Source organism: Salvelinus fontinalis, chromosome 24 (assembly GCF_029448725.1).
Source record: "Salvelinus fontinalis isolate EN_2023a chromosome 24, ASM2944872v1, whole genome shotgun sequence".
NCBI classification, from domain to species: Eukaryota; Metazoa; Chordata; class Actinopteri; order Salmoniformes; family Salmonidae; genus Salvelinus; species Salvelinus fontinalis.
This window is the reverse complement of record NC_074688.1, coordinates 45,707,814-45,735,160: the sequence shown is the minus strand read 5'-3', so window position 1 is coordinate 45,735,160 and position 27,347 is coordinate 45,707,814. Positions and strand designations below refer to the sequence as shown.

Sequence of the window (27,347 nt, the reverse complement as noted above, 5' to 3'; positions counted from 1 at the left end):
TATCTGTTATGAGGATAGGGATCAAATCAAAGTGTATTTGTCATGTACAGAATACAGTATAATGTACACACCGTAGAATGAAACACGTACTGGCAAGCACTCCTCTCAAACAGTGCATCACCTACAGAGAGGTATTCAGCTGAAACGTAAAGCCAAACGGTGGGGCTTGACTATTCTATTTCTGACGAGGGATGGTTCTATGCTTCAGCTTCTAGGACGGAGGTTCAGAGGGATGTACCACCCGCTGTCTCCGCCCCTAAACGGTTCGCAGTGGTTTCACCCAAACCCCAGTCCCCTGGTGAGTGCACAGATCATATTACACGCTCTCTCTCTGTGTGTGTGTGTGTGTGTGTGTGTGTGTGTGTGTGTGTGTGTGTGTGGGTGGGTGGGTGGGTGGGTGGGTGGGTGGGTGGGTGGGTGTGGGTGTGTGTGCTTGTGTGTATAGATAACCAAGGGGGGGAGCTAGAGAGAACGAGTGACCTGTTCCTGTGTGCTGACTGTTGTTGTTATGGCAACGGAGAGAGCTTGAATCAAATCAAATCAAGCTTTATTTATACAGACATGGACGCAATGTGCTATGAAAGTAAAAACTGAAATATTTATTACACAACAAACATAAGATAAAAAAACAAAAGAATAACATTAATAACTGAACAACTAAAAAGCCCCCCAAGGAAAAGCAAAGTTAAAAAGGTTTGTTTTAAGATCTCTTTTAAATATGTACGCAGTTTCGTCCCCCATCAGGTTCTCTGGCAGGCTATTCCAGAGACTGGGGGCATAGTAACTAAAGGCTGCCTCTCCATGCCTCTTGGTCCTAGGCTTTGGGATAGTTAAAAGGCTGTCTCTCCATGCCTCTTGGTCCTAGGCTTTGGGATAGTTAAAAGGCTGTCTCTCCATGCCTCTTGGTCCTAGGCTTTGGGATAGTTATAAGGCTGTCTCTCCATGCCTCTTGGTCCTAGGCTTTGGGATAGTTAAAAGGCTGTCTCTCCATGCCTCTTGGTCCTAGGCTTTGGGTTAGTTATAAGGCTGTCTCTCCATGCCTCTTGGTCCTAGGCTTTGGGATAGTTATAAGGCTGTCTCTCCATGCCTCTTGGTCCTAGGCTTTGGGATAGTTATAAGGCTGTCTCTCCATGCCTCTTGGTCCTAGGCTTTGGGATAGTTATAAGGCTGTCTCTCCATGCCTCTTGGTCCTAGGCTTTGGGATAGTTAAAAGGCTGTCTCTCCATGCCTCTTGGTCCTAGGCTTTGGGATAGTTAAAAGGCTGTCTCTCCATGCCTCTTGGTCCTAGGCTTTGGGATAGTTAGAAGGCTGTCTCTCCATGCCTCTTGGTCCTAGGCTTTGGGATAGTTAGAAGGCTGTCTCTCCATGCCTCTTGGTCCTGGGCTTTGGGATACTTATAAGGCTGTCTCTCCATGCCTCTTGGTCCTAGGCTTTGGGATAGTTAAAAGGCTGTCTCTCCATGCCTCTTGGTCCTAGGCTTTGGGATAGTGATAAGGCTGTCTCTCCATGCCTCTTGGTCCTAGGCTTTGGGATAGTTATAAGGCTGTCTCTCCATGCCTCTTGGTCCTAGGCTTTGGGGTAGTTAAAAGGCTGTCTCTCCATGCCTCTTGGTCCCTATGCTTTGGGATAGTTAAAAGGCTGTCTCTCCATGCCTCTTGGTCCTGGGCTTTGGGATAGTTAAAAGTCTGTCTCTCCATGCCTCTTGGTCCTGGGCTTTGGGATAGTTATAAGTCTGTCTCTCCATGCCTCTTGGTCCTAGGCTTTGGGATAGTTAAAAGGCTGTCTCTCCATGTCTCCAGGTCCTATGCTTTGGGATAGTTATAAGTCTGTCTCTCCATGCCTCTTGGTCCTAGGCTTTGGGATAGTTATAAGTCTGTCTCTCCATGCCTCTTGGTCCTAGGCTTTGGGATAGTTAAAGGCTGTCTCTCCATGCCTCTTGGTCCTAGGCTTTGGGGTAGTTAAAAGGCTGTCTCTCCATGCCTCTTGGTCCTAGGCTTTGGGATAGTTAAAAGGCTGTCTTTCCATGCCTCTTGGTCCTAGGCTTTGGGATAGTTATAAGGCTGTCTCTCCATGTCTCTTGGTCCTGGGCTTTGGGATAGTTATAAGGCTGTCTCTCCATGCCTCTTGGTCCTGGGCTTTGGGATAGTTATAAGGCTGTCTCTCCATGCCATATACAGGGGGTACCGGTACAGAGTCAATGTGGAGGCTATATACAGGGTGTTACGGTACAGAGTCAATGTGGAGGCTATATACAGGGGGTACCGGTACAGAGTCAATGTGGAGGCTATATACAGGGTGTACCGGTACCGAGTCAATGTGGAGGCTTTATACAGGGGGTACCGGTACAGAGGCAATGTGGAGACTATATACAGGGGGTACCGGTACAGAGTCAATGTGGAGGGTATATACAGGGGGTACCGGTACCGAGTCAATGTGGAGGCTTTATACAGGGGGTACCGGTACCGAGTCAATGTGGAGGCTATATACAGGAGGTACTGGTACAGAGTCAATGTGGAGGCTATATACAGGGGGTACTGGTACAGAGTCAATGTGCGGGGGTACAGGTTAGTTGAGGTAATTTGTACATGTAGGTAGGGGTAAAGTGACTGCATAGATAATAAACAGAGAGTAGCAGCAGTGTACATGTAGGTAGGGGTAAAGTGACTGCATAGATAATAAACAGAGAGTAGCAGCAGTGTACTTGTAGGTAGGGGTAAAGTGACTGCATAGATAATAAACAGAGAGTAGCAGCAGTGTACATGTAGGTAGGGGTAAAGTGACTGCATAGATAATAAACAGAGAGTAGCAGCAGTGTACTTGTAGGTAGGGGTAAAGTGACTGCATAGATAATAAACAGAGAGTAGCAGCAGTGTACATGTAGGTAGGGGTGAAGTGACTATGTATAGATAATAAACAGAGAGTAGCAGCAGTGTACATGTAGGTAGGGGTAAAGTGACTGCATAGATAATAAACAGAGAGTAGCAGCAGTGTACATGTAGGTAGGGGTGAAGTGACTATGTATAGATAATAAACAGAGAGTAGCAGCAGTGTACATGTAGGTAGGGGTAAAGTGACTGCATAGATAATAAACAGAGAGTAGCAGCAGTGTACAAAACAAATTGGGGGTCAATGTAAATAGTCCGTTGGCCATTTGATTAATTGTTCAGGAGTCTAATGGCTTGGCGGTAGAAGCTGTAAAGGAGCCTTTTGGACCTAGACTTGGTGCTCGGGTACCGCTTGCCGTGCGGTAGCAAGGAGAACATTTTATGACTTGGGTGACTGGAGTCTTTCACAATTTTTGACCCTCGCTCCTCTATCTCTCTGACCTCGCTCCCCTCTCTCTCTGACCTCGCTCCTCTCTCTCTCTCTCTGAGCTCGCTCCTCTCTCTCTCTGAGTTCGCTCCTCTCTCTCTCTGAGTTCGCTCCTCTCTCTCTCTGAGTTCGCTCCTCTCTATCTGAGTTCGCTCCTCTCTCTCTCTGAGTTCGCTCCTCTCTCTCTCTGAGTTCGCTCCTCTCTCTCTCTGACCTCGCTCCTCTCTCTCTCTGAGCTCGCTCCTCTCTCTCTCTGAGTTCGCTCCTCTCTCTCTCTGAGCTCGCTCCTCTCTCTCTGAGTTCGCTCCTCTCTCTCTCTGAGTTCGCTCCTCTCTCTCTCTGAGTTCGCTCCTCTCTCTCTCTGAGCTCGCTCCTCTCTCTCTGAGTTCGCCCCTCTCTCTCTCTGAGTTCGCTCCTCTCTCTCTCTGACCTCGCTCCTCTCTCTCTCTGAGTTCGCTCCTCTCTCTCTGAGTTCGCTCCTCTCTCTCTCTGAGTTCGCTCCTCTCTCTCTCTGAGTTCGCTCCTCTCTCTCTCTGACCTCGCTCCTCTCTCTCTCTCTGAGTTCGCTCCTCTCTCTCTGAGTTCGCTCCTCTCTCTCTCTGACCTCGCTCCTCTCTCTCTCTGAGTTCGCTCCTCTCTCTCTGAGTTCGCTCCTCTCTCTCCCTGAGTTCGCTCCTCTCTCTCCCTGAGCTCGCTCCTCTATCTCTCTGACCTCGCTCCTCTCTCTCTCTGACCTCGCTCCTCTCTCTCTCTGAGCTCGCTCCTCTCTCTCTGAGTTCGCTCCTCTCTCTCTCTGAGCTCGCTCCTCTCTCTCTCTGAGTTCAATCCTCTCTCTCTCTGAGCTCGCTCCTCTCTCTCTCTGAGTCCGCTCCTCTCTCTCTCTCTGAGTTCGCTCCCCTCTCTCTCTCTGACCTCGCTCCTCTCTCTCTCTGAGCTCGCTCCTTTCTCTCTCTGAGTTCGCTCCTCTCTCTCTCTCTGAGTTCGCTCCTCTCTCTCTCTGAGCTCGCTCCTCTCTATCTCTCTGAGCTAGCTCCTCTCTCTTTCTGAGCTCGCTCCTCTCTCTCTGACCTCGCTCCTCTCTCTCTCTGAGCTCGCTCTTCTCTCTCTCTCTGACCTCGCTCCTCTCTCTCTCTGACCTCGCTCCTCTCTCTCTCTGAGCTCGCTCCTCTCTCTCTCTGACCTCGCTCCTCTCTCTCTCTGAGCTCGCTCCTCTCTCTCTCTGAGTTCGCTCCTCTCTCTCTCTGAGCTCGCTCCTCTCTCTCTCTGAGTTCGCTCCTCTCTCTCTCTGACCTCGCTCATCTATATCTGAGTTCGCTCCTCTCTCTCTGAGTTCGCTCCTCTCTCTCTCTGAGCTCGCTCCTCTCTCTCTCTGAGTTCGCTCCTCTCTATCTCTCTGAGCTAGCTCCTCTCTCTCTCTGAGCTCGCTCCTTTCTCTCTCTGAGTTCGCTCCTCTCTCTCTCTGAGCTCGCTCTTCTCTCTCTCTCTGACCTCGCTCCTCTCTCTCTCTGACCTCGCTCCTCTCTCTCTCTGAGCTCGCTCCTTTCTCTCTCTGACCTCGCTCCTCTCTCTCTCTGAGCTCGCTCCTCTCTCTCTCTGAGTTCGCTCCTCTCTCTCTGAGTTCGCTCCTCTCTCTCTCTGACCTCGCTCCTCTCTCTCTGACCTCGCTCCTCTCTCTCTCTGAGCTCGCTCCTCTCTCTCTCTGACCTCGCTCCTCTCTCTCTCTGAGCTCGCTCCTCTCTCTCTCTGAGTTCGCTCCTCTCTCTCTCTGAGCTCGCTCCTCTCTCTCTCTGAGTTCGCTCCTCTCTCTCTCTGAGCTCGCTCCTCTCTATCTGAGTTCGCTCCTCTCTCTCTCTGAGCTCGCTCTTCTCTCTCTCTCTAACCTCGCTCCTCTCTCTCTCTGAGCTCGCTCCTCTCTCTCTCTCTGAGTTCGCTCCTCTCTCTCTCTCTGAGTTCGCTCCTCTCTCTCTCTCTGAGTTCGCTCCTCTCTCTCTCTGAGTTCGCTCCTCTCTCTCTCTGAGTTCGCTCCTCTCTCTCTGACCTCGCTCCTCTCTCTCTCTGAGTTCGCTCCTCTCTCTCTCTGAGTTCGCTCCTCTCTCTCTCTGAGTTCGCTCCTCTCTCTCTCTGAGTTCGCTCCTCTCTCTCTCTCTGAGTTCGCTCCTCTCTCTCTCTGAGCTCGCTCCTCTCTCTCTCTGAGCTCGCTCCTCTCTCTCTCTGAGTTCGCTCCTCTCTCTCTCTCTGAGTTCGCTCCTCTCTCTCTCTGAGTTCGCTCCTCTCTCTCTGAGTTCGCTCCTCTCTATCTGAGTTCGCTCCTCTCTCTCTCTGAGTTCGCTCCTCTCTCTCTCTGAGCTCGCTCCTCTCTCTCTGAGTTCGCTCCTCTCTCTCTCTGAGCTCGCTCCTTTCTCTCTCTGAGTTCGCTCTTCTCTCTCTCTGAGCTCGCTCTTCTCTCTCTCTCTGACCTAGCTCCTTTCTCTCTCGGACCTCGCTCCTCTCTCTCTATGAGCCTTCTCCTCTCTCTCTCTGACCTCGCCTCTCTCTCTCTCTGAGCTCGCTCCTCTCTCTCTCTGAGCTCGCTCCTCTCTCTCTCTGAGTTCGCTCCTCTCTCTCTCTGAGCTCGCTCCTCTCTCTCTCTGAGTTCGCTCCTCTCTCTCTCAGACCTCGCTCCTCTCTATCTGAGTTCGCTCCTCTCTTTCTGAGTTCGCTCCTCTCTCTCTCTGAGCTCGCTCCTCTCTCTCTCTGAGTTCGCTCCTCTCTATCTCTCTGAGCTCGCTCCTCTCTCTCTCTGAGCTCGCTCCTCTCTCTCTCTGAGCTCGCTCTTCTCTCTCTCTCTGACCTCGCTCCTCTCTCTCTCTGACCTCGCTCCTCTCTCTCTCTGAGCTCGCTCCTCTCTCTCTCTGACCTCGCTCCTCTCTCTCTCTGAGCTCGCTCCTCTCTCTCTCTGAGTTCGCACCTCTCTCTCTCTGAGCTCGCTCCTCTCTCTCTCTGAGTTCGCTCCCCTCTCTCTCTGAGTTCCCTCCTCTCTCTCTCTGACCTCGCTCCTCTCTCTCTCTGACCTAGTTCCTCTCTCTCTCTGAGCTCGCTCCTCTCTCTCTCTGAGCTCGCTCCTCTCTCTCTCTGAGCTCGCTCCTCTCTCTCTCTGAGTTCGCTCCTCTCTCTCTCTGAGCTCGCTCCTCTCTCTCTCTGAGTTCGCTCCTCTCTCTCTCTGAGCTCGCTCCTCTCTCTATCTGAGTTCGCTCCTCTCTCTCTCTGAGCTCGCTCTTCTCTCTCTCTCTGACCTCGCTCCTCTCTCTCTCTGAGCTCGCTCCTCTCTCTCTCTCTGAGTTCGCTCCTCTCTCTCTCTGAGTTCGCTCCTCTCTCTCTCTGAGTTCGCTCCTCTCTCTCTCTGAGTTCGCTCCTCTCTCTCTCTGAGTTCGCTCCTCTCTCTCTCTGAGCTCGCTCCTCTCTCTCTCTGAGTTCGCTCCTCTCTCTCTCTGAGTTCGCTCCTCTCTCTCTCTGAGTTCGCTCCTCTCTCTCTCTCTGAGTTCGCTCCTCTCTCTCTCTCTGAGTTCGCTCCTCTATCTCTCTGACCTCGCTCCCCTCTCTCTCTGACCTCGCTCCTCTCTCTCTCTCTGAGCTCGCTCCTCTCTCTCTCTGAGCTCGCTCCTCTCTCTCTCTGAGTTCGCTCCTCTCTCTCTCTCTGAGTTCGCTCCTCTCTCTCTCTCTGAGTTCGCTCCTCTCTCTCTCTGAGTTCGCTCCTCTCTCTCTCTCTGACCTCGCTCCTCTCTCTCTCTGAGTTCGCTCCTCTCTCTCTCTCTGAGTTCGCTCCTCTCGATCTCTGAGATCGCTCCCCTCTCTCTCTGAGTTCGCTCCTCTCTCTCTCTCTGACCTCGCTCCTCTCTCTGAGTTCGCTCCTCTCTCTCTCTGAGTTCGCTCCTCTCTCTCTCTCTGACCTTGCTCCTCTCTCTCTCTGAGTTCGCTCCTCTCTCTCTCTGAGTTCGCTCCTCTCTCTCTCTCTGAGTTCGCTCCTCTCTCTCTCTCTGAGTTCGCTCCTCTCTCTCTCTGAGTTCGCTCCTCTCTCTCTCTCTGACCTCGCTCCTCTCTCTCTCTGAGTTCGCTCCTCTCTCTCTCTCTGACCTCGCTCCTCTCTCTCTCTGAGTTCGCTCCTCTCTCTCTCTGAGTTCGCTCCTCTCTCTCTCTGAGTTTGCTCCTCTCTCTCTCTGAGTTCGCTCCTCTCTCTCTCTCTGAGTTCGCTCCCCTCTCTCTCTGAGTTCGCTCCTCTCTCTCTCTCTGAGTTCGCTCCTCTCTCTCTCTCTGAGTTCGCTCCTCTCTCTCTCTCTGAGTTCGCTCCCCTCTCTCTCTCTGAGTTCGCTCCCCTCTCTCTCTGAGTTCGCTCCTCTCTCTCTCTGAGTTCGCTCCTCTCTCTCTCTGAGTTCGCTCCTCTCTCTCTCTGAGTTCGCTCCTCTCTCTCTCTCTGAGTTCGCTCCTCTCTCTCTCTGACCTCGCTCCCCTCTCTCTCTGAGTTCGCTCCTCTCTCTCTCTCTGAGTTCGCTCCTCTCTCTCTCTCTGAGTTCGCTCCTCTCTCTCTCTGAGTTCGCTCCTCTCTCTCTCTCTGAGTTCGCTCCTCTCTCTCTGAGTTCGCTCCTCTCTCTCTCTGAGTTCGCTCCTCTCTCTCTCTGAGTTCGCTCCTCTCTCTCTCTGACCTCGCTCCTCTCTCTCTCTCTGACCTCGCTCCTCTCTCTCTCTGAGTTCGCTCCTCTCTCTCTCTCTGAGTTCGCTCCTCTCTCTCTTTGAGTTCGCTCCTCTCTCTCTCTCTGACCTCGCTCCTCTCTCTCTCTTTGAGTTCGCTCCTCTCTCTCTCTCTGACCTCGCTCCTCTCTCTCTCTGACCTCGCTCCTCTCTCTCTCTCTGAGTTCGCTCCTCTCTCTCTCTCTGACCTCGCTCCTCTCTCTCTCTGAGTTCGCTCCTCTCTCTCTCTGAGTTCGCTCCTCTCTCTCTCTGAGTTCGCTCCTCTCTCTCTCTGACCTCGCTCCTCTCTCTCTCTGAGTTGCTCCTCTCTCTCTCTCTGAGTTCGCTCCTCTCTCTCTCTGAGTTCGCTCCTCTCTCTCTCTCTGAGTTCGCTCCTCTCTCTCTCTGACCTCGCTCCTCTCTCTCTCTGACCTCGCTCCTCTCTCTCTCTGAGTTCGCTCCTCTCTCTCTCTCTGAGTTCGCTCCTCTCTCTCTCTGAGCTCGCTCCTCTATCTCTCTCTGAGTTCGCTCCTCTCTCTCTCTCTGAGTTCGCTCCTCTCTCTCTCTCTCTGAGTTCGCTCCTCTCTCTCTCTGACCTCGCTCCTCTCTCTCTCTCTGAGTTCGCTCCTCTCTCTCTCTGAGTTCGCTCCTCTCGATCTCTGAGATCGCTCCCCTCTCTCTCTGAGTTCGCTCCTCTCTCTCTCTCTGACCTCGCTCCTCTCTCTGAGTTCGCTCCTCTCTCTCTCTGAGTTCGCTCCTCTCTCTCTCTCTGACCTTGCTCCTCTCTCTCTCTGAGTTCGCTCCTCTCTCTCTCTGAGTTCGCTCCTCTCTCTCTCTGAGTTCGCTCCTCTCTCTCTCTCTGAGTTCGCTCCTCTCTCTCTCTCTGAGTTCGCTCCTCTCTCTCTCTGAGTTCGCTCCTCTCTCTCTCTCTGACCTCGCTCCTCTCTCTCTCTGAGTTCGCTCCTCTCTCTCTCTCTGACCTCGCTCCTCTCTCTCTCTGAGTTCGCTCCTCTCTCTCTCTGAGTTCGCTCCTCTCTCTCTCTGAGTTTGCTCCTCTCTCTCTCTGAGTTCGCTCCTCTCTCTCTCTGTGAGTTCGCTCCCCTCTCTCTCTGAGTTCGCTCCTCTCTCTCTCTCTGAGTTCGCTCCTCTCTCTCTCTCTGAGTTCGCTCCTCTCTCTCTCTCTGAGTTCGCTCCTCTCTCTCTCTCTGAGTTCGCTCCCCTCTCTCTCTGAGTTCGCTCCTCTCTCTCTCTGAGTTCGCTCCTCTCTCTCTCTGAGTTCGCTCCTCTCTCTCTCTGAGTTCGCTCCTCTCTCTCTCTCTGAGTTCGCTCCTCTCTCTCTCTGACCTCGCTCCCCTCTCTCTCTGAGTTCGCTCCTCTCTCTCTCTCTGAGTTCGCTCCTCTCTCTCTCTCTGAGTTCGCTCCTCTCTCTCTCTGAGTTCGCTCCTCTCTCTCTCTCTGAGTTCGCTCCTCTCTCTCTCTGAGTTCGCTCCTCTCTCTCTCTGAGTTCGCTCCTCTCTCTCTCTGAGTTCGCTCCTCTCTCTCTCTGACCTCGCTCCTCTCTCTCTCTCTGACCTCGCTCCTCTCTCTCTCTGAGTTCGCTCCTCTCTCTCTCTCTGAGTTCGCTCCTCTCTCTCTTTGAGTTCGCTCCTCTCTCTCTCTCTGACCTCGCTCCTCTCTCTCTCTTTGAGTTCGCTCCTCTCTCTCTCTCTGACCTCGCCCCTCTCTCTCTCTGACCTCGCTCCTCTCTCTCTCTCTGAGTTCGCTCCTCTCTCTCTCTCTGACCTCGCTCCTCTCTCTCTCTGAGTTCGCTCCTCTCTCTCTCTGAGTTCGCTCCTCTCTCTCTCTGAGTTCGCTCCTCTCTCTCTCTGACCTCGCTCCTCTCTCTCTCTGAGTTGCTCCTCTCTCTCTCTCTGAGTTCGCTCCTCTCTCTCTCTGAGTTCGCTCCTCTCTCTCTCTCTGAGTTCGCTCCTCTCTCTCTCTGACCTCGCTCCTCTCTCTCTCTGACCTCGCTCCTCTCTCTCTCTGAGTTCGCTCCTCTCTCTCTCTCTGAGTTCGCTCCTCTCTCTCTCTGAGCTCGCTCCTCTATCTCTCTCTGAGTTCGCTCCTCTCTCTCTCTCTGAGTTCGCTCCTCTCTCTCTCTCTCTGAGTTCGCTCCTCTCTCTCTCTGACCTCGCTCCTCTCTCTCTCTCTGAGTTCGCTCCTCTCTCTCTCTGAGTTCGCTCCTCTCTCTCTCTGACCTCGCTCCTCTCTCTCTCTTTGAGTTCGCTCCTCTCTCTCTCTTTGAGTTCGCTCCTCTCTCTCTCTCTGACCTCGCTCCTCTCTCTCTCTTTGAGTTCGCTCCTCTCTCTCTCTCTGACCTCGCTCCTCTCTCTCTCTGACCTCGCTCCTCTCTCTCTCTCTGAGTTCGCTCCTCTCTCTCTCTCTGACCTCGCTCCTCCCTCTCTCTGACCTCGCTCCTCTCTCTCTCTGAGTTCGCTCCTCTCTCTCTCTGACCTCGCTCCTCTCTCTCTCTCTGAGTTCGCTCCTCTCTCTCTCTGAGCTCGCTCCTCTCTCTCTCTGAGCTCGCTCCTCTCTCTCTCTGAGTTCGCTCCTCTCTCTCTCTCTGAGTTCGCTCCTCTCTCTCTCTGACCTCGCTCCTCTCTCTCTCTGAGTTCGCTCCTCTCTCTCTCTGAGTTCGCTCCTCTATCTCTCTGACCTCGCTCCTCTCTCTCTCTGAGTTCGCTCCTCTATCTCTCTGACCTCGCTCCTTTCTCTCTCTCTGAGTTTGCTCCTCTCTCTCTTTGAGCTCGCTCCTCTTCTGACACCGACAGTATATAGGTCCTGGATGCCAAATCTTGATAAATCTTGACACATGCTACATCGTTTCAGTCTCCTTCGGGGGACCGCCCCCTTCACAACTACTTCTGCCGGGGCTGTATTTATTTTTTATTTCATTTATTTTTATTTCACCTTTATTTAACCGTATGCGAACTGGAGTGGGTCTAGGGCTTCCCGGGATGATGGTGTTGATGTGAGTCATGACCAGCCTTTCAAAGCACTTCATGGCTACCGACGTGAGTGCTATGCGGGCGGTGATTATTTATGGAAGGTTACCTTTGCTTCCTTGGGCACAGGGACTATGATGGTCTGGTGTTCTGCTTAAACCATGTAGGTATTACAGACTCAGTCGTCAGGGAGAGGTTGAAAAATGTCAGTGAAGACACTTGCCAGTCGGTCCACGCCAGGCTCTGAGTACAGGTCCTGGTAATCCGAATGTTGACCTGTTTAAAGGTCTTGCTCACATTGGCTACGGAGAGCGTGATCACACAGTCGTCCTAGAGCAGCTGGTGCTCTCATGCATGTTTCAGTGTTGCTTGCCTCAAAGCGAGCATAAAAAAAGCTATGTTTTCACCAACCAAAGATGTTTAGTTAAAACTGACTTGTCAATTAAATATTAAATATTAAATATAGAAGACGTTCAAGTGAATCGTTAGATGCAGATAAAAGTGTGATTGGTGGTTCTTTATTCCAGGTCAGAGGGGTGAGGGGGGGGGGGGGGTGAGAGGAAAGGAAAGAGTGAGCAGAGATTTTTTTGGGGGGGGGGGGGTTGCAGGCAAAATATCTATAACGCTGCAGGCTTTCATTTAATTTTTAATTATAGTGAAAATAAATTAGAACGCACTTAATACCCCGAGGTTTTGGAGAATAGCATCTTTCCAGATCTTTCCAGCATTTGATACATGCCCTTTACAGTAGACACAAAGGATCCTTCAAGCAGTCAATGATCCAACTTCCTTCATCAATATTTTAGTGTGTGTGTGTGTGTGTGTGTGTGTGTGTGTGTGTGTGTGTGTGTGTGTGTGTGTGTGTGTGTGTGTGTGTGTGTGTACCCCTACTAAAGAAATCTCTCATGTGTCTGATCTTCCAGTAATCAATAGGTCAATAGATCACCCTGTTGGACTGTATGATGGACTGTATGGTGGACTGTATGTTGGACTGTATGTTGGACTGTATGATGGACTGTATGATGGACTGTATGATGGACTGTGTTTTATATGTTGGACTGTATGTTGGACTGTATGTTGGACTGTATGTTGGACTGTATGGTGGACTGTATGATGGACTGTATGATGGACTGTGTTTTATATGTTGGACTGTATGTTGGACTGTGTGTTGGACTGTATGTTGGACTGTGTTTTATATGTTAGACTGTATGATGGACTGTGTTTTATATGTTAGACTGTATGTTGGACTGTATGTTAGACTGTATGATGGACTGTGTTTTTTATGTTGGACTGTATGATGGACTGTATGATGGACTGTATGGTGGACTGTATGGTGGACTGTATGGTGGACTGTGTTTTATATGTTGGACTGTATGATGGACTGTGTTTTATATGTTAGACTGTATGTTGGACTGTATGTTAGACTGTATGATGGACTGTGTTTTATATGTTGGACTGTATGATGGACTGTATGATGGACTGTATGGTGGACTGTATGGTGGACTGTATGGTGGACTGTGTTTTATATGTTGGACTGTATGATGGACTGTGTTTTATATGTTAGACTGTATGTTGGACTGTATGTTAGACTGTATGATGGACTGTGTTTTATATGTTGGACTGTATGATGGACTGTATGATGAACTGTATGTTGGACTGTATGATGGACTGTGTTTTATATGTTGGACTGTATGATGGACTGTATGTTGGACTGTATGTTGGACTGTATGATGGACTGTGTTTTATATGTTGGACTGTATGTTGGACTGTATGTTGGACTGTATGTTGGACTGTATGATGGACTGTGTTTTATATGTTGGACTGTATGATGGACTGTATGGTGGACTGTATGGTGGACTGTATGGTGGACTGTATGATGGACTGTATGTTGGACTGTATGTTGGACTGTATGATGGACTGTGTTTTATATGTTGGACTGTATGTTGGACTGTATGTTGGACTGTATGATGGACTGTATGATGGACTGTATGATGGACTGTATGTTGGACTGTATGTTGGACTGTATGTTGGACTGTATGTTGGACTGTATGATGGACTGTATGGTGGACTGTATGATGGACTGTATGATGGACTGTATGTTGGACTGTATGATGGACTGTATGGTGGACTGTATGTTGGACTGTGTTTTATATGTTGGACTGTATGTTGGACTGTATGTTGGACTGTATGATGGACTGTGTTTTATATGTTAGACTGTATGTTGGACTGTATGTTGGACTGTATGTTGGACTGTATGATGGACTGTGTTTTATATGTTAGACTGTATATTGGACTGTATGTTGGACTGTATGATGGACTGTGTTTTATATGTTGGACTGTATGTTGGACTGTATGATGGACTGTATGGTGGACTGTATGATGGACTGTATGATGGACTGTATGTTGGACTGTATGATGGACTGTATGTTAGACTGTATGTTGGACTGTATGATGGACTGTATGTTGGACTGTATGATGGACTGTATGTTGGACTGTATGATGGACTGTATGATGGAGTGTATGATGGACTGTATGATGGACTGTATGTTGGACTGTGTTTTATATGTTGGACTGTATGATGGACTGTATGATGGACTGTATGATGGACTGTATGATGGACTGTATGTTGGACTGTATGATGGACTGTGTTTTATATGTTGGACTGTATGATGGACTGTATGATGGACTGTATGATGGACTGTATGTTGGACTGTATGTTGGACTGTATGTTGGACTGTGTTTTATATGTTGGACTGTATGTTGGACTGTATGATGGACTGTATGATGGACTGTATGATGGACTGTATGGTGGACTGTATGATGGACTGTATGATGGACTGTATGTTGGACTGTGTTTTATATGTTGGACTGTATGATGGACTGTGTTTTATATGTTGGACTGTATCTGGGACTGTATGTTGGACTGTATGATGGACTGTGTTTTATATGTTGGACTGTATGTTAAACTGTATGTTGGACTGTATGATGGACTGTATGATGGACTGTATGATGGACTGTATGTTGGACTGTATGATGGACTGTGTTTTATATGTTGGACTGTATGTTGGACTGTATGTTGGACTGTATGATGGACTGTATGATGGACTGTATGATGGACTGTATGATGGACTGTATGGTGGACTGTATGATGGACTGTATGGTGGACTGTGTTTTATATGTTGGACTGTATGTTGGACTGTATGTTGGACTGTATGTTGGACTGTATGTTAGACTGTATGGTGGACTGTGTTTTATATGTTGGACTGTATGGTGGACTGTATGTTGGACTGTATGTTGGACTGTATGTTGGACTGTATGGTGGACTGTATGGTGGACTGTATGTTGGACTGTATGTTGGACTGTATGTTAGACTGTATGGTGGACTGTATGTTGGACTGTATGTTGGACTGTATGTTGGACTGTATGGTGGACTGTATGTTGGACTGTATGTTAGACTGTATGTTAGACTGTATGGTGGACTGTATGTTGGACTGTATGTTGGACTGTATGTTAGACGTTAGACTGTATGTTGGACTGTATGTTAGACTGTATGATGGACTGTATGTTGGACTGTATGTTGGACTGTATGGTGGACTGTATGATGGACTGTATGTTGGACTGTATGGTGGACTGTATGGTGGACTGTATGATGGACTGTGTTTTATATGTTGGACTGTATGTTAGACTGTATGTTGGACTGTATGATGGACTGTATGGTGGACTGTATGATGGACTGTATGTTGGACTGTATGTTAGACTGTATGTTGGACTGTATGATGGACTGTGTTTTATATGTTGGACTGTATGTTGGACTGTATGGTGGACTGTATGATGGACTGTATGTTAGACTGTATGTTGGACTGTATGATGGACTGTGTTTTATATGTTGGACTGTATGTTGGACTGTATGATGGACTGTATGATGGACTGTATGTTGGACTGTATGATGGACTGTGTTTTATATGTTGGACTGTATGGTGGACTGTATGATGGACTGTATGATGGACTGTATGATGGACTGTATGTTGGACTGTATGATGGACTGTATGTTGGACTGTATGTTAGACTGTATGTTAGACTGTATGATGGACTGTATGATGGACTGTGTTTTATATGTTGGACTGTATGGTGGACTGTATGATGGACTGTATGTTGGACTGTATGATGGACTGTATGTTGGACTGTATGTTGGACTGTATGTTAGACTGTATGATGGACTGTATGATGGACTGTATGTTGGACTGTATGGTGGACTGTATGATGGACTGTATGTTGTATGGATTTTATTTAACCTTTATTTAACTAGGCCAGTCAGTTAAGAACAAATTGTTATTTACGGTGACGGCCTACCAAAAGGCCCTCCTGCGGGGACGGGGGCCTGGGATTAAAAATAAAATACAAATATAAATATAGGACAAAACACACATCACAACAGGAGAGACAACACAACACTACATAAAGAGAGACACCACAACACTACATAAAGAGAGACAACACAACACTACATAAAGAGAGACACCACAACACTACAGAGAGAGAGACAACACTACATAAAGAGAGACACCACAACACTACATAAAGAGAGAGAGACCACAACACTACATAAAGAGAGACACCACAACACTACATAAAGAGAGACACCACAACACTACATAAAGAGAGACACCACAACACTACATAAAGAGAGACACCACAACACTACATAAAGAGAGAGACACCACAACACTACATAAAGAGAGACACCACAACACTACATAAAGAGAGACAACACAACACTACATAAAGAGAGACACCACAACACTACATAGAGAGAGAGAGACCACAACACTACATAAAGAGAGAGAGACCACAACACTACATAAAGAGAGACACCACAACGTTACATAAAGAGAGACACCACAACACTACATAAAGAGAGAGAGACCACAACGTTACATAAAGAGAGACACCACAACGTTACATAAAGAGAGACACCACAACGTTACATAAAGAGAGACACCACAACGTTACATAAAGAGAGACAACACAACACTACATAAAGAGAGACACCACAACGTTACATAAAGAGAGACACCACAACACTACATAAAGAGAGACACCACAACACTGCATAAAGAGAGACACCACAACACTACATAAAGAGAGACACCACAACACTACATAAAGAGAGACAACACAACACTACATAAAGAGAGACACCACAACACTACATAAAGAGAGACACCACAACACTACATAAAGAGAGACACCACAACACTACATAAAGAGAGACACCACAACACTACATAAAGAGAGACAACACAACACTACATAAAGAGAGACACCACAACGTTACATAAAGAGAGACACCACAACGTTACATAAAGAGAGACACCACAACGTTACATAAAGAGAGACACCACAACGTTACATAAAGAGAGACACCACAACGTTACATAAAGAGAGACACCACAACGTTACATAAAGAGAGACACCACAACACTACATAAAGAGAGACACCACAACGTTACATAAAGAGAGACACCACAACGTTACATAAAGAGAGACACCACAACGTTACATAAAGAGAGACACCACAACAATACATAAAGAGAGACACCACAACACTACATAAAGAGAGACACCACAACGTTATATAAAGAGAGACACCACAACGTTACATAAAGAGAGACACCACAACGTTACATAAAGAGAGACACCACAACGTTACATAAAGAGAGACACCACAACACTACATAAAGAGAGACACCACAACGTTACATAAAGAGAAACACCACAACACTACATAAAGAGAGACACCACAACACTACATAAAGAGAGACACTACAACACTACATAAAGAGAGACACCACAACACTACATAAAGAGAGACACCACAACACTACATAAAGAGAGACACCACAACACTACATAAAGAGAGACAACACAACACTACATAAAGAGAGACACCACAACGTTACATAAAGAGAGACACCACAACACTACATAAAGAGAGACACCACAACGTTACATAAAGAGAGACACCACAACGTTACATAAAGAGAGACACCACAACGTTACATAAAGAGAGACACCACAACACTACATAAAGAGAGACACCACAACACTACATAGAGAGAGACACCACAACACTACATAAAGAGAGACACCACAACACTGCATAAAGAGAGACACCACAACACTACATAAAGAGAGACACCACAACACTACATAAAGAGAGACACCACAACACTACATAAAGAGAGACACCACAACGTTACATAAAGAGAGACACCACAACACTACATAAAGAGAGACACCACAACGTTACATAAAGAGAGACCTGAGACAACAACACAGCAAGGCAGCAACACATGACAACACAACATGGTAGCAACACAACATGACAACAACATGGTAGCAACACAACATGACAACAACATGGCAGCAGGACAACATGACAACAACATGGTAGCAACACAGCATGACAACAGCATGGTAGCAACACAACATGGTAGCAACACAACATGACAACACAACATGGTAGCAACACAACATGACAACACAACATGGTAGCAACACAACATGGTAGCAACACAACATGACAACACAACATGGTAGCAACACAACATGGTAGCAACACAACATGACAACACAACATGGTAGCAACACATGACAACACAGCATGGCAGCAACACATGACAACACAGCATGGCAGCAACACATGACAACACAGCATGGCAGCAACACATGACAACACAGCATGGCAGCAACACATGACAACACAGCATGGCAGCAACACATGACAATACAGCATGGCAGCAACACATGACAACACAGCATGGCAGCAACACATGACAACACAGCATGGCAGCAACACATGACAACACAGCATGGCAGCAACACAACATGACAACACAGCATGGCAGCAACACATGACAACACAACATGGGAGCAACACATGACAACACAGCATGGCAGCAACACATGACAACACAACATGGGAGCAACACAACATGACAACACAGCATGGCAGCAACACAACATGACAACACAGCATGGCAGCAACACATGACAACACAACATGGCAGCAACACATGACAATACAGCATGGCAGCAACACAACATGGGAGCAACACAACATGACAACACAACATGGTAGCAACACAACATGACAACACAACATGGGAGCAACACAACATGACAACACAACATGGTAGCAACACAACATGACAATACAGCATGGTAGCAACACAACAACACAGCATGGCAGCAACACATGACAACACAACATGGTAGCAACACAACATGACAACACAGCATGGTAGCAACACAACATGACAACACAGCATGGCAGCAACACATGACAACACAACATGGGAGCAACACATGACAACACAGCATGGTAGCAACACAACATGGTAGCAACACAGCATGGCAGCAACACATGACAACACAGCATGGCAGCAACACAACATGACAACACAGCATGGCAGCAACACATGACAACACAGCATGGCAGCAACACATGACAACACAGCATGGCAGCAACACATGACAACACAGCATGGCAGCAACACATGACAACACAGCATGGCAGCAACACATGACAACACAGCATGGCAGCAACACATGACAACACAGCATGGCAGCAACACATGACAACACAGCATGGCAGCAACACATGACAACACAGCATGGCAGCAACACATGACAACACAGCATGGCAGCAACACATGACAACACAGCATGGCAGCAGCACAAAACATGCTACAAACATTAGGCACAGACAACAGCACAAAGGGCAAGAAGATAGAGACAACAATACATCACGTGATGCAGCCACAACTGTCAATAAGAGTGTCCATGATTGAGTCTTTGAATGAAGAGATTGAGATAAAACTGTCCAGTTTGAGTGTTTGTTGCAGCTCGTTCCAGTCGCTAGCTGCAGCGAACTGAAAAGAGGTGCGACCCAGGGATGTGTGTGCTTTGAGGACCTTTAACAGAATGTGACTGGCAGAACGGGTGTTGTATGTGGAGGATGAGGGCTGCAGTAGGTATCTCAGATGGGGGGAGTGAGGCCTAAAAGGGATTTATAAATAAGCATCAACCAGTAGGTCTTGCTAAAGGTATACAGAGGTGACCAGTTTACAGAGGAGTACAGAGTGCAGTGATGTGTCCTATAAGAAGCATTGGTGGCAAATCTGATGGCCGAATGTTAAAGAACATCTAGCTGCTCGAGAGCACCCTTACCTGCCGATCTATAAATTACGTCTCCGTAATCTAGCATGGGTAGGATGGTCATCTGAATCAGGGTTCGTTTGTCAGCTGGGGTGAAAGAGGAGCGATTTACAATAGAGGAAACCAAGTCTAGATTTAACTTTAGCCTGCAGGTTTGATATGTGCTGAGAGAAGGACAGTGTACTGTCTAGCCATTCTCCCAAGTCCTACCTCAAGCTCTAAACCCTCAGAGGTAGTAATCACACCTGTGGTGAGAGGGGCATTCTTCTTACCAAACCACATGACCTTTGTTTTGGAGGTGTTCAGAACAAGGTTAAGGGCAGAGAAAGCTTGTTGGACACTAAGAAAGCTTTGTTGTAGAGCATTAAAACACAACATCCGGGGAGGGGCCAGCTGAGTATAAGACTGTATCATCTGCATATAAATGGATGAGAGAGCTTCCTACTGCCTGAGCTATGTTGGAACGAGCCTTGGGGTACTCCCTTGGTGACAGGCAGTAGCTGAGACAGCAGATGTTCTGACTTTATACACTGCACTCTTTGAGAGAGGTAGTTAGAAAACCAGGCCAAAGACCCCTTAGAGACACCAATATTCCTTAGCCGGCACACAAGAATGGAATGGTCTACCGTATCAAAAGCTTTAGCCAAGTCAATAAAAATAGTAGCACAATATTGCTTAGAATCAAGGGCAATGGTGACATCATTTCAGACCTTTAAGGTTGCAGTGACACATCCATAACCTGAAACCAGATGGCAAACCAGAGAGAATACTATAGACATCAAGAAAGATAGTCAGTTGATTATTGACAAGTTTTTCCAACACTTTTGATAAACAGAGTAAAATAGAAATTGGCCTTTATCTTTTCCATCTCTCTCTGTCTTTCCATCTCTCTCTTCATCTCTCTCTCTGTCTCTCTCTCTGTCTGTCTTTCCATCTCTCTCTCTCTGTCTCTCTCTCTGTCTGTCTTTCCATCTCTCTCCCAATTCAATTCAATTCATTTCAAGGGGCTTTATTGGCTCTCTCTCTGTCTCTCAATTCAATTCAATTCAATTCAATTGACTTTATTGACATGGTAGGTTCGTTATTACTTACATTGTCAAAGTATACATATCGAAAAATAAAAATCAAATATATATGTATATATATACAAAATATATATATTTATATATAAATAAATGGTGGGACCAACAGCAATAATAACAGTAGTAGTGGACATGGGATTACCATTAACAACAACAACAATATTAATCAGAACAACAATAAATTAAAGCAACAGTAGTAGACCAGTGTCAATATGACTTGAGAAGACATATGACCTGGTATGAAAGACAAAACAAAACTAAGCTAAATGGGAAATATTATCAATATTACTTTGCATTTTTCACTGGCTGTCCCTCAGGTTGTGGCAGGAGGACACATATTTGGCTGCCAAAACTGCACATTTTGGCTTTTCACCCAATAAATATTTGATTTTTTCTTCATCTTTTATAGTTTCAAATTCTTTGTATTGAGTTCTAATTTTGGGAAAGAAATATGCTCTTAGGTCTGAGTATTTGTCACAGTGTAGTAGGAAATGCAATGCTGTCTCTACCTCTCCCCTGGAGCAGAGTTAGCACAGACTGTCCTCTCTGGGCAGCCAGGTTTGTCTGTGACGACCGGTCTCTATAGCCAGACTGTGCTCACTGAGTCTGTACCTAGTCAATGTTTTCCTCAGTTTTCTATCAGTCACAGTGGTCAGATAGTCTGCCACCATGTACTGTCTGTTTAGAGCCAAATAGCATTGAAGTTTACTTTGATTTTTTGTGGTGTCTTTCCAATAGGTTATATATTTTTCTTTTTGTTTTGTGATGATTTGGTTGGGCCAGATTTTCTGAGGGCTGTCCCGAGGCTCTCTCTCTCTCTCTCTGTCTGTCTCTCTGTCTCTCTCTCTCTCTGTCTGTCTTTCCATCTCTCTCTCTCTCTGTCTGTCTTTCCATCTCTCTCTCTCTCTCTGTCTCTCTGTCTGTCTTTCCATCTTTCTCTCTCTCTCTGTCTCTCTCTCTCTCTCTGTCTTTTCACATGCGCCGAATACAACAGTGAAATGCTGACTTACAAGCCCTTAACCAACAGGTGTGGATCTTACCGTGAAATGCGGACTTACAAGCCCTTAAACAACAGGTGTGGATCTTACTGTGAAATGCGGACTTACAAGCCCTTAAACAATGCAGTTTTAAGAAAAATACCACACAAAAAAAGTAATAAAGTAACAAATAATTAAAGAGCAGCAGTAAAATAACAATAGCGAGGCTATATACAGGGTGTTACGGTACAGAGTCCATGTGGAGGCTATATACAGGGGGTACCAGTACAGAGTCAATGTGGAGGCTATATACAGGGAGTACCAGTACAGAGACAATGTGGAGGCTATATGCAGGGGGTACTGGTACAGAGTCAATGTGGAGGCTATATACAGGGGGTACCGGTACAGAGTCAATGTGGAGGCTATATACAGGGGGTACCGGTACAGAGACAATGCGGAGGCTATATACAGGGGGTACCGGTACAGAGACAATGTGGAGGCTATATACAGGGGGTACCGGTACAGAGACAATGTGGAGGCTATATACAGGGAGTACCGGTACAGAGTCAGTGTGGAGGCTATATACAGGGGGTACCGGTACAGAGTCAATGTGGAGGCTATATACAGGGGGTACCGGTACAGAGACAATGCGGAGGCTATATACAGGGGGTACCGGTACAGAGACAATGTGGAGGCTATATACAGGGGGTACCGGTACAGAGACAATGTGGAGGCTATATACAGGGAGTACCGGTACAGAGTCAGTGTGGAGGCTATATACAGGGGGTACCGGTACAGAGTCAATGTGGAGGCTATATACAGGGGGTACCGGTACAGAGACAATGTGGAGGCTATATACAGGGTGTTACGGTACAGAGTCAATGTGGAGGCTATATACAGGGGGTACCGGTACAGAGTCAATGTAGAGGCTATATACAGGGGGTACCGGTACAGAGTCAATGTGGAGGCTATATACAGGGTATTATGGTGCAGAGTCAATGTGGAGGCTATATACAGGGGGTACCGGTACAGAGTCAATGTGGAGGCTATATACAGGGGGTACCGGTACAGAGTCAATGTGGAGGCTATATACAGGGTGTTACGGTACAGAGTCAATTTGGAGGCTATATACAGGGTATTATGGTGCAGAGTCAATGTGGAGACTATATACAGGGTATTACGGTACAGAGTCAATGTGGAGGCTATATACAGGGGTACCGGTACAGAGTCAATGTGGAGGCTATATACAGGGGGTACCAGTACAGAGTCAATGTGGAGGCTATATACAGGGGGTACCGGTACAGAGTCAATGTGGAGGCTATATACAAGGGGTACTGGTACAGAGTCAATGTGGAGACTATATACATGGGGTACCGGTACAGAGTCAATGTGGAGGCTATATACAGGGGATACTGGTACAGAGTCAATGTGGAGGCTATATACAGGGGGTACCGGTACAGAGTCAATGTGCGGGGGCACCGGGTAGTCGAGGTAATTGAGGAAATATGTACATGTGTAGCTGTAGAACCTTTTGAGGATCTAAGGACCCATGACAAATCTTTTCAGTCTCCTGAGGGGGAATAGGTTTTTGTCGTGCCCTCTTCACGACTGTCTTGGTGTGCTTGGACCATGTTAGTTTGTTGGTGATGTGGACACCAAGGAACTTGAAGCACTCAACCTGCTCCACTGCAACCCCGTCGATGAGAATGGAGGCGTACTCAGTCCTCTTTTTCATGTAGTCCACAATCATTTCCTTAGTCTTGATCACGTTGAGGGAGAGGTTGTTGTCCTGGCACCACACAGTCAGGACTCTGACCTCCTCCCTATAGGCTGTCTCGTCGTTATCGGTGATCAGGCCTACCACTGTTCCATCTCTCTCTGTCCTTTTTAAATCTCTATTTCTCTCTTGTTTCTCCCCCTTGTTTCTCTCTCTTTCCCACACTCCCCCCTCTCCTCCCCATCATAACCTCTCTCTCTCTCTCTCTCTCTCCTCTCTCTAGTCCGAGGTAGACCAGCAGATCGTGGTGGTTCAGGGTCAGGGGTCGGAGGTCAGGAGTGTGAGCGTGCCCTGGTGCAGAAGCTGAGAGAGCGCTGTGAGGACCAGGCTAGGCAGCTCCTGTCTCTGCAGGCTGAGCTGAAGAAGGCTTCTCTTGGACTAGAAGTGTTTGCCATTACTACACAACACTTCTGCCATAAGGTAATAAACTTTATAAATTTGCTTATAAGAAAATATTTGTGAAGCAGCTATATAGTGTTTATGAAGCAGCTATAGAGTGTTTATGAAGCAGCTATAGAGTGTTTATGAAGCAGCTATATAGTGTTTATGAAGCAGCTTTATAGTGTTTATGAAGCAGCTTTATAGTGTTTATGAAGCAGCTATATAGTGTTTATGAAGCAGCTATATAGTGTTTATGAAGCAGCTTTATAGTGTTTATGAAGCAGCTATATAGTGTTTATGAAGCAGCTATATAGTGTTTATGAAGCAGCTATATAGTGTTTATGAAGCAGCTATATAGTGTTTATGAAGCAGCTATATAGTGTTTATGAAGCAGCTATATAGTGTTTATGAAGCAGCTATAGAGTGTTTATGAAGCAGCTATATAGTGTTTATGAAGCGGCTATATAGTGTTTATGAAGCAGCTATATAGTGTTTATGAAGCAGCTATATAGTGTTTATGGTTTATTGCCACACACACACACACACACACACATACACACACACACACACACACACACACACACACACACACACACACACACACACACACACACACACACACACACACACAAACACACACACACACACACACACACACACACACACACACACACACACACACACACACACACACACACACACACACACACACACACTGTAACGATCGTCTGTTGAATTAGGACCAAAGCGCAGCGTTGTACGTGTTCATGTTATTTTTTATTTAAACAGAACACTAAACAAAATAACAAAGAGAATGAATGAAAACGAAACAGTCCTGTCTGGTGCAGCAACACAAAACAGAAAACAACTACCCACAAAACACAGGTGGGAAAAGGCTACCTAAGTATGGTTCTCAATCAGAGACAACGAAAGACAGCTGCCTCTGATTGAGGCCAAACACACAGAAATAGAAAACATAGAACACAAAACATAGAATGCCCACCCCAACTCACACCCTGACCAACCAAAATAGAGACATAAAAAGGATCTCTAAGGTCAGGGTGTGACAGTACCCCCCCCCCCCCCCCAAAGGTGCTGACTCCGGCCGCAAAACCTAAACCCATAGGGGAGGGTCTGGGTGGGCATCTATCTGCGGTGGCGGCGCTGGTGCGGGACGTGGACCCCGCTCTACCTCAGGCTTGGCCCACTTAGGTGGCGCCTCTGGAGCGGGGACCCTCGCCCCGGACTGGGGACCCTCACACCTGACTCTGGCGGCTCCGGACAGGAGGGCGACTCTGACTCTGTCACGTTTCGTTGTTTTTTTTTCTGGTTTGTTTAGAAGTTTCACTTTATTAAAAGATGTGGAACTCAACACACGCTGCGCCTTGGTCCGTCTTTTCTCACGAACGTGACACACCCCCCATTTAGCTATACACTAGGGTTAGCTGTATTTCTACACACCCCATTTAGCTATACACTAGGTTTAGCTGTATTTCCACACCCCCCATTTAGCCATACCCCAGGGTTAGCTGTATTTCTACACACCCCATTTAGCCATACCCCAGGGTTAACTGTATTTCCACACACCCCATTTAGCCATACCCCAGGGTTAGCTGTATTTCCACACACCCCATTTAGCCATACCCCAGGGTTAGCTGTATTTCCACACACCCCATTTAGCCATACACTAGGTTTAGCTGTATTTCTACACCCCATTTAGCCATACCCCAGGGTTAGCTGTATTTCCACACACCCCATTTAGCCATACACTAGGTTTAGCTGTATTTCCACACACCCCATTTAGCCATACCCTAGGTTTAGCTGTATTTCCACACAACCCATTTAACCATACCCCAGGGTTAGCTGTATTTCCACACACCCCATTTAGCCATACCACAGGGTTAGCTGTATTTCTACACACCCCATTTAGCCATACCCCAGGGTTAGCTGTATTTCCACACACCCCATTTAGCCATACCCTCGGGTTAGCTGTATTTCCACACACCCCATTTAGCCATACCCCAGGGTTAGCTGTATTCCCCCCCCCCCCCCCCCATTTAGCCATACCCAAGGGTTAGCTGTATTTCTACACACCCAATTTAGCCATACCCCAGGGTTAGCTGTACCCCCCCCCCCCCCCATTTAGCCATACCCAGGTTAGCTGTATTTCCACACACCCAATTTAGCCATACCACAGGGTTAGCTGTATTTCCACACACCCCATTTAGCCATACACTAGGTTTAGCTGTATTTCTACACACCCCATTTAGCCATACCCTAGGGTAAGCTGTATTCCCCCCCCCCCCCCCATTTAGCCATACCCTAGAGTTAGCTGTATTTCCACACACCCCATTTAGCCATACCCAGGTTAGCTGTATTTCCACACACCCCATTTAGCCATACCCCAGGTTAGCTGTATTTCCACACACCCCATTTAGCCATACACTAGGTTTAGCTGTATTTCTACACACCCCGTTTAGCCATACCATAGGGTTAGCTGTATTTCCACACACCCCATTTAGCCATACCATAGGGTTAGCTGTATTTCCACACCCCCCATTTAGCCATACCCAGATTTAGCTGTATTTCCACCCCCCCCATTTAGCCATACCCAGATTTAGCTGTATTTCCACACCCCCCATTTAGCCATAGGGTTAGCTGTATTTCCACACCCCCCATTTAGCCATAGGGTTAGCTGTATTTCCACACCCCCCATTTAGCCATACCCAGGTTAGCTGTATTTCTACACACCCCATTTAACCATAGGGTTAGCTGAACTGACGCCGCTGGCCATCCCATAAACTACTTAAAGGATACTTGACATTTAAAGTACTTTGAGTGTTTGCTTGCGTCTGCCTGGAGTGCCAGATGCGCGAGGTTTGTAGTTGTGGGATTTTGCTATTGGTTTTAATTTAAAATCTATTGAGAGCTGCTTTGATGCTTTGTCTTTGTACTGTATCTTCTTAAAGATGTCACAATCACAGTTCACTGTCTCTTCCCCATTGGCTCTGAGCCAGAGGTTGGCCACACCCATGGAAGAGATAGTGATCAGATTACAGTTGGATGGCTGAACGTATTTAGTCTCACTGATGCTGGAAAGGCATCACTCCTCCCTCCTTCCCTCCCATCACTCCTCCCTCCTTCCCTCCCATCACTCCTCCCTCCTTCCCTCCCATCACTCCTCCCTCCTTCCTTCCCGTCACTCCTCCCTCCTTCCCTCCCATCACTCCTCCCTCCTTCCCTCCCATCACTCCTCCCTCCCATCACTCCTCCCTCCCATCACTCCTCCCTCCCATCACTCCTCCCTCCCATCACTCCTCCCTCCCATCACTCCTCCCTCCTTCCCTCCCATCACTCCTCCCTCCTTCCCTCCCATCACTCCTCCCTCCCATCACTCCTCCCTCCCATCACTCCTCCCTCCCATCACTCCTCCCTCCTTCCCTCCTTCCCTCCCATCACTCCTCCCTCCTTCCCTCCTTCCCTCCCATCACTCCTCCCTCCTTCCCTCCCATCACTCCTCCCTCCTTCCCTCCCATCACTCCTCCCTCCTTCCTTCCCGTCACTCCTCCCTCCTTCCCTCCCATCACTCCTCCCTCCTTCCCTCCCATCACTCCTCCCTCCCATCACTCCTCCCTCCCATCACTCCTCCCTCCCATCACTCCTCCCTCCCATCACTCCTCCCTCCCATCACTCCTCCCTCCTTCCCTCCCATCACTCCTCCCTCCTTCCCTCCCATCACTCCTCCCTCCCATCACTCCTCCCTCCCATCACTCCTCCCTCCCATCACTCCTCCCTCCTTCCCTCCTTCCCTCCCATCACTCCTCCCTCCTTCCCTCCTTCCCTCCCATCACTCCTCCCTCCTTCCCTCCCATCACTCCTCCCTCCTTCCCTCCTTCCCTCCCATCACTCCTCC

At 47.7% G+C, this 27,347-nt stretch overlaps 1 protein-coding gene across 8 annotated transcripts in view; it reads left to right on the top strand.

Annotated features, from left to right (window-relative positions):
• The window catches only part of mtus2b (microtubule associated tumor suppressor candidate 2b), a 161,160-nt gene that overhangs the window by 97,348 nt on the left and 36,465 nt on the right, over nt 1–27,347 (top strand). For 6 of the 8 annotated variants that reach the window (XM_055880799.1, XM_055880798.1, XM_055880797.1 and 3 more), the window contains 2 exons: nt 209–298; nt 23,277–23,473. In XM_055880799.1, coding sequence (XP_055736774.1) covers nt 209–298; nt 23,277–23,473 — 287 coding nt within the window. The remainder of the gene's footprint in view (nt 1–208; nt 299–23,276; nt 23,474–27,347) is intronic. The other 2 variants (XM_055880801.1, XM_055880800.1) reach the window with 1 other exon arrangement.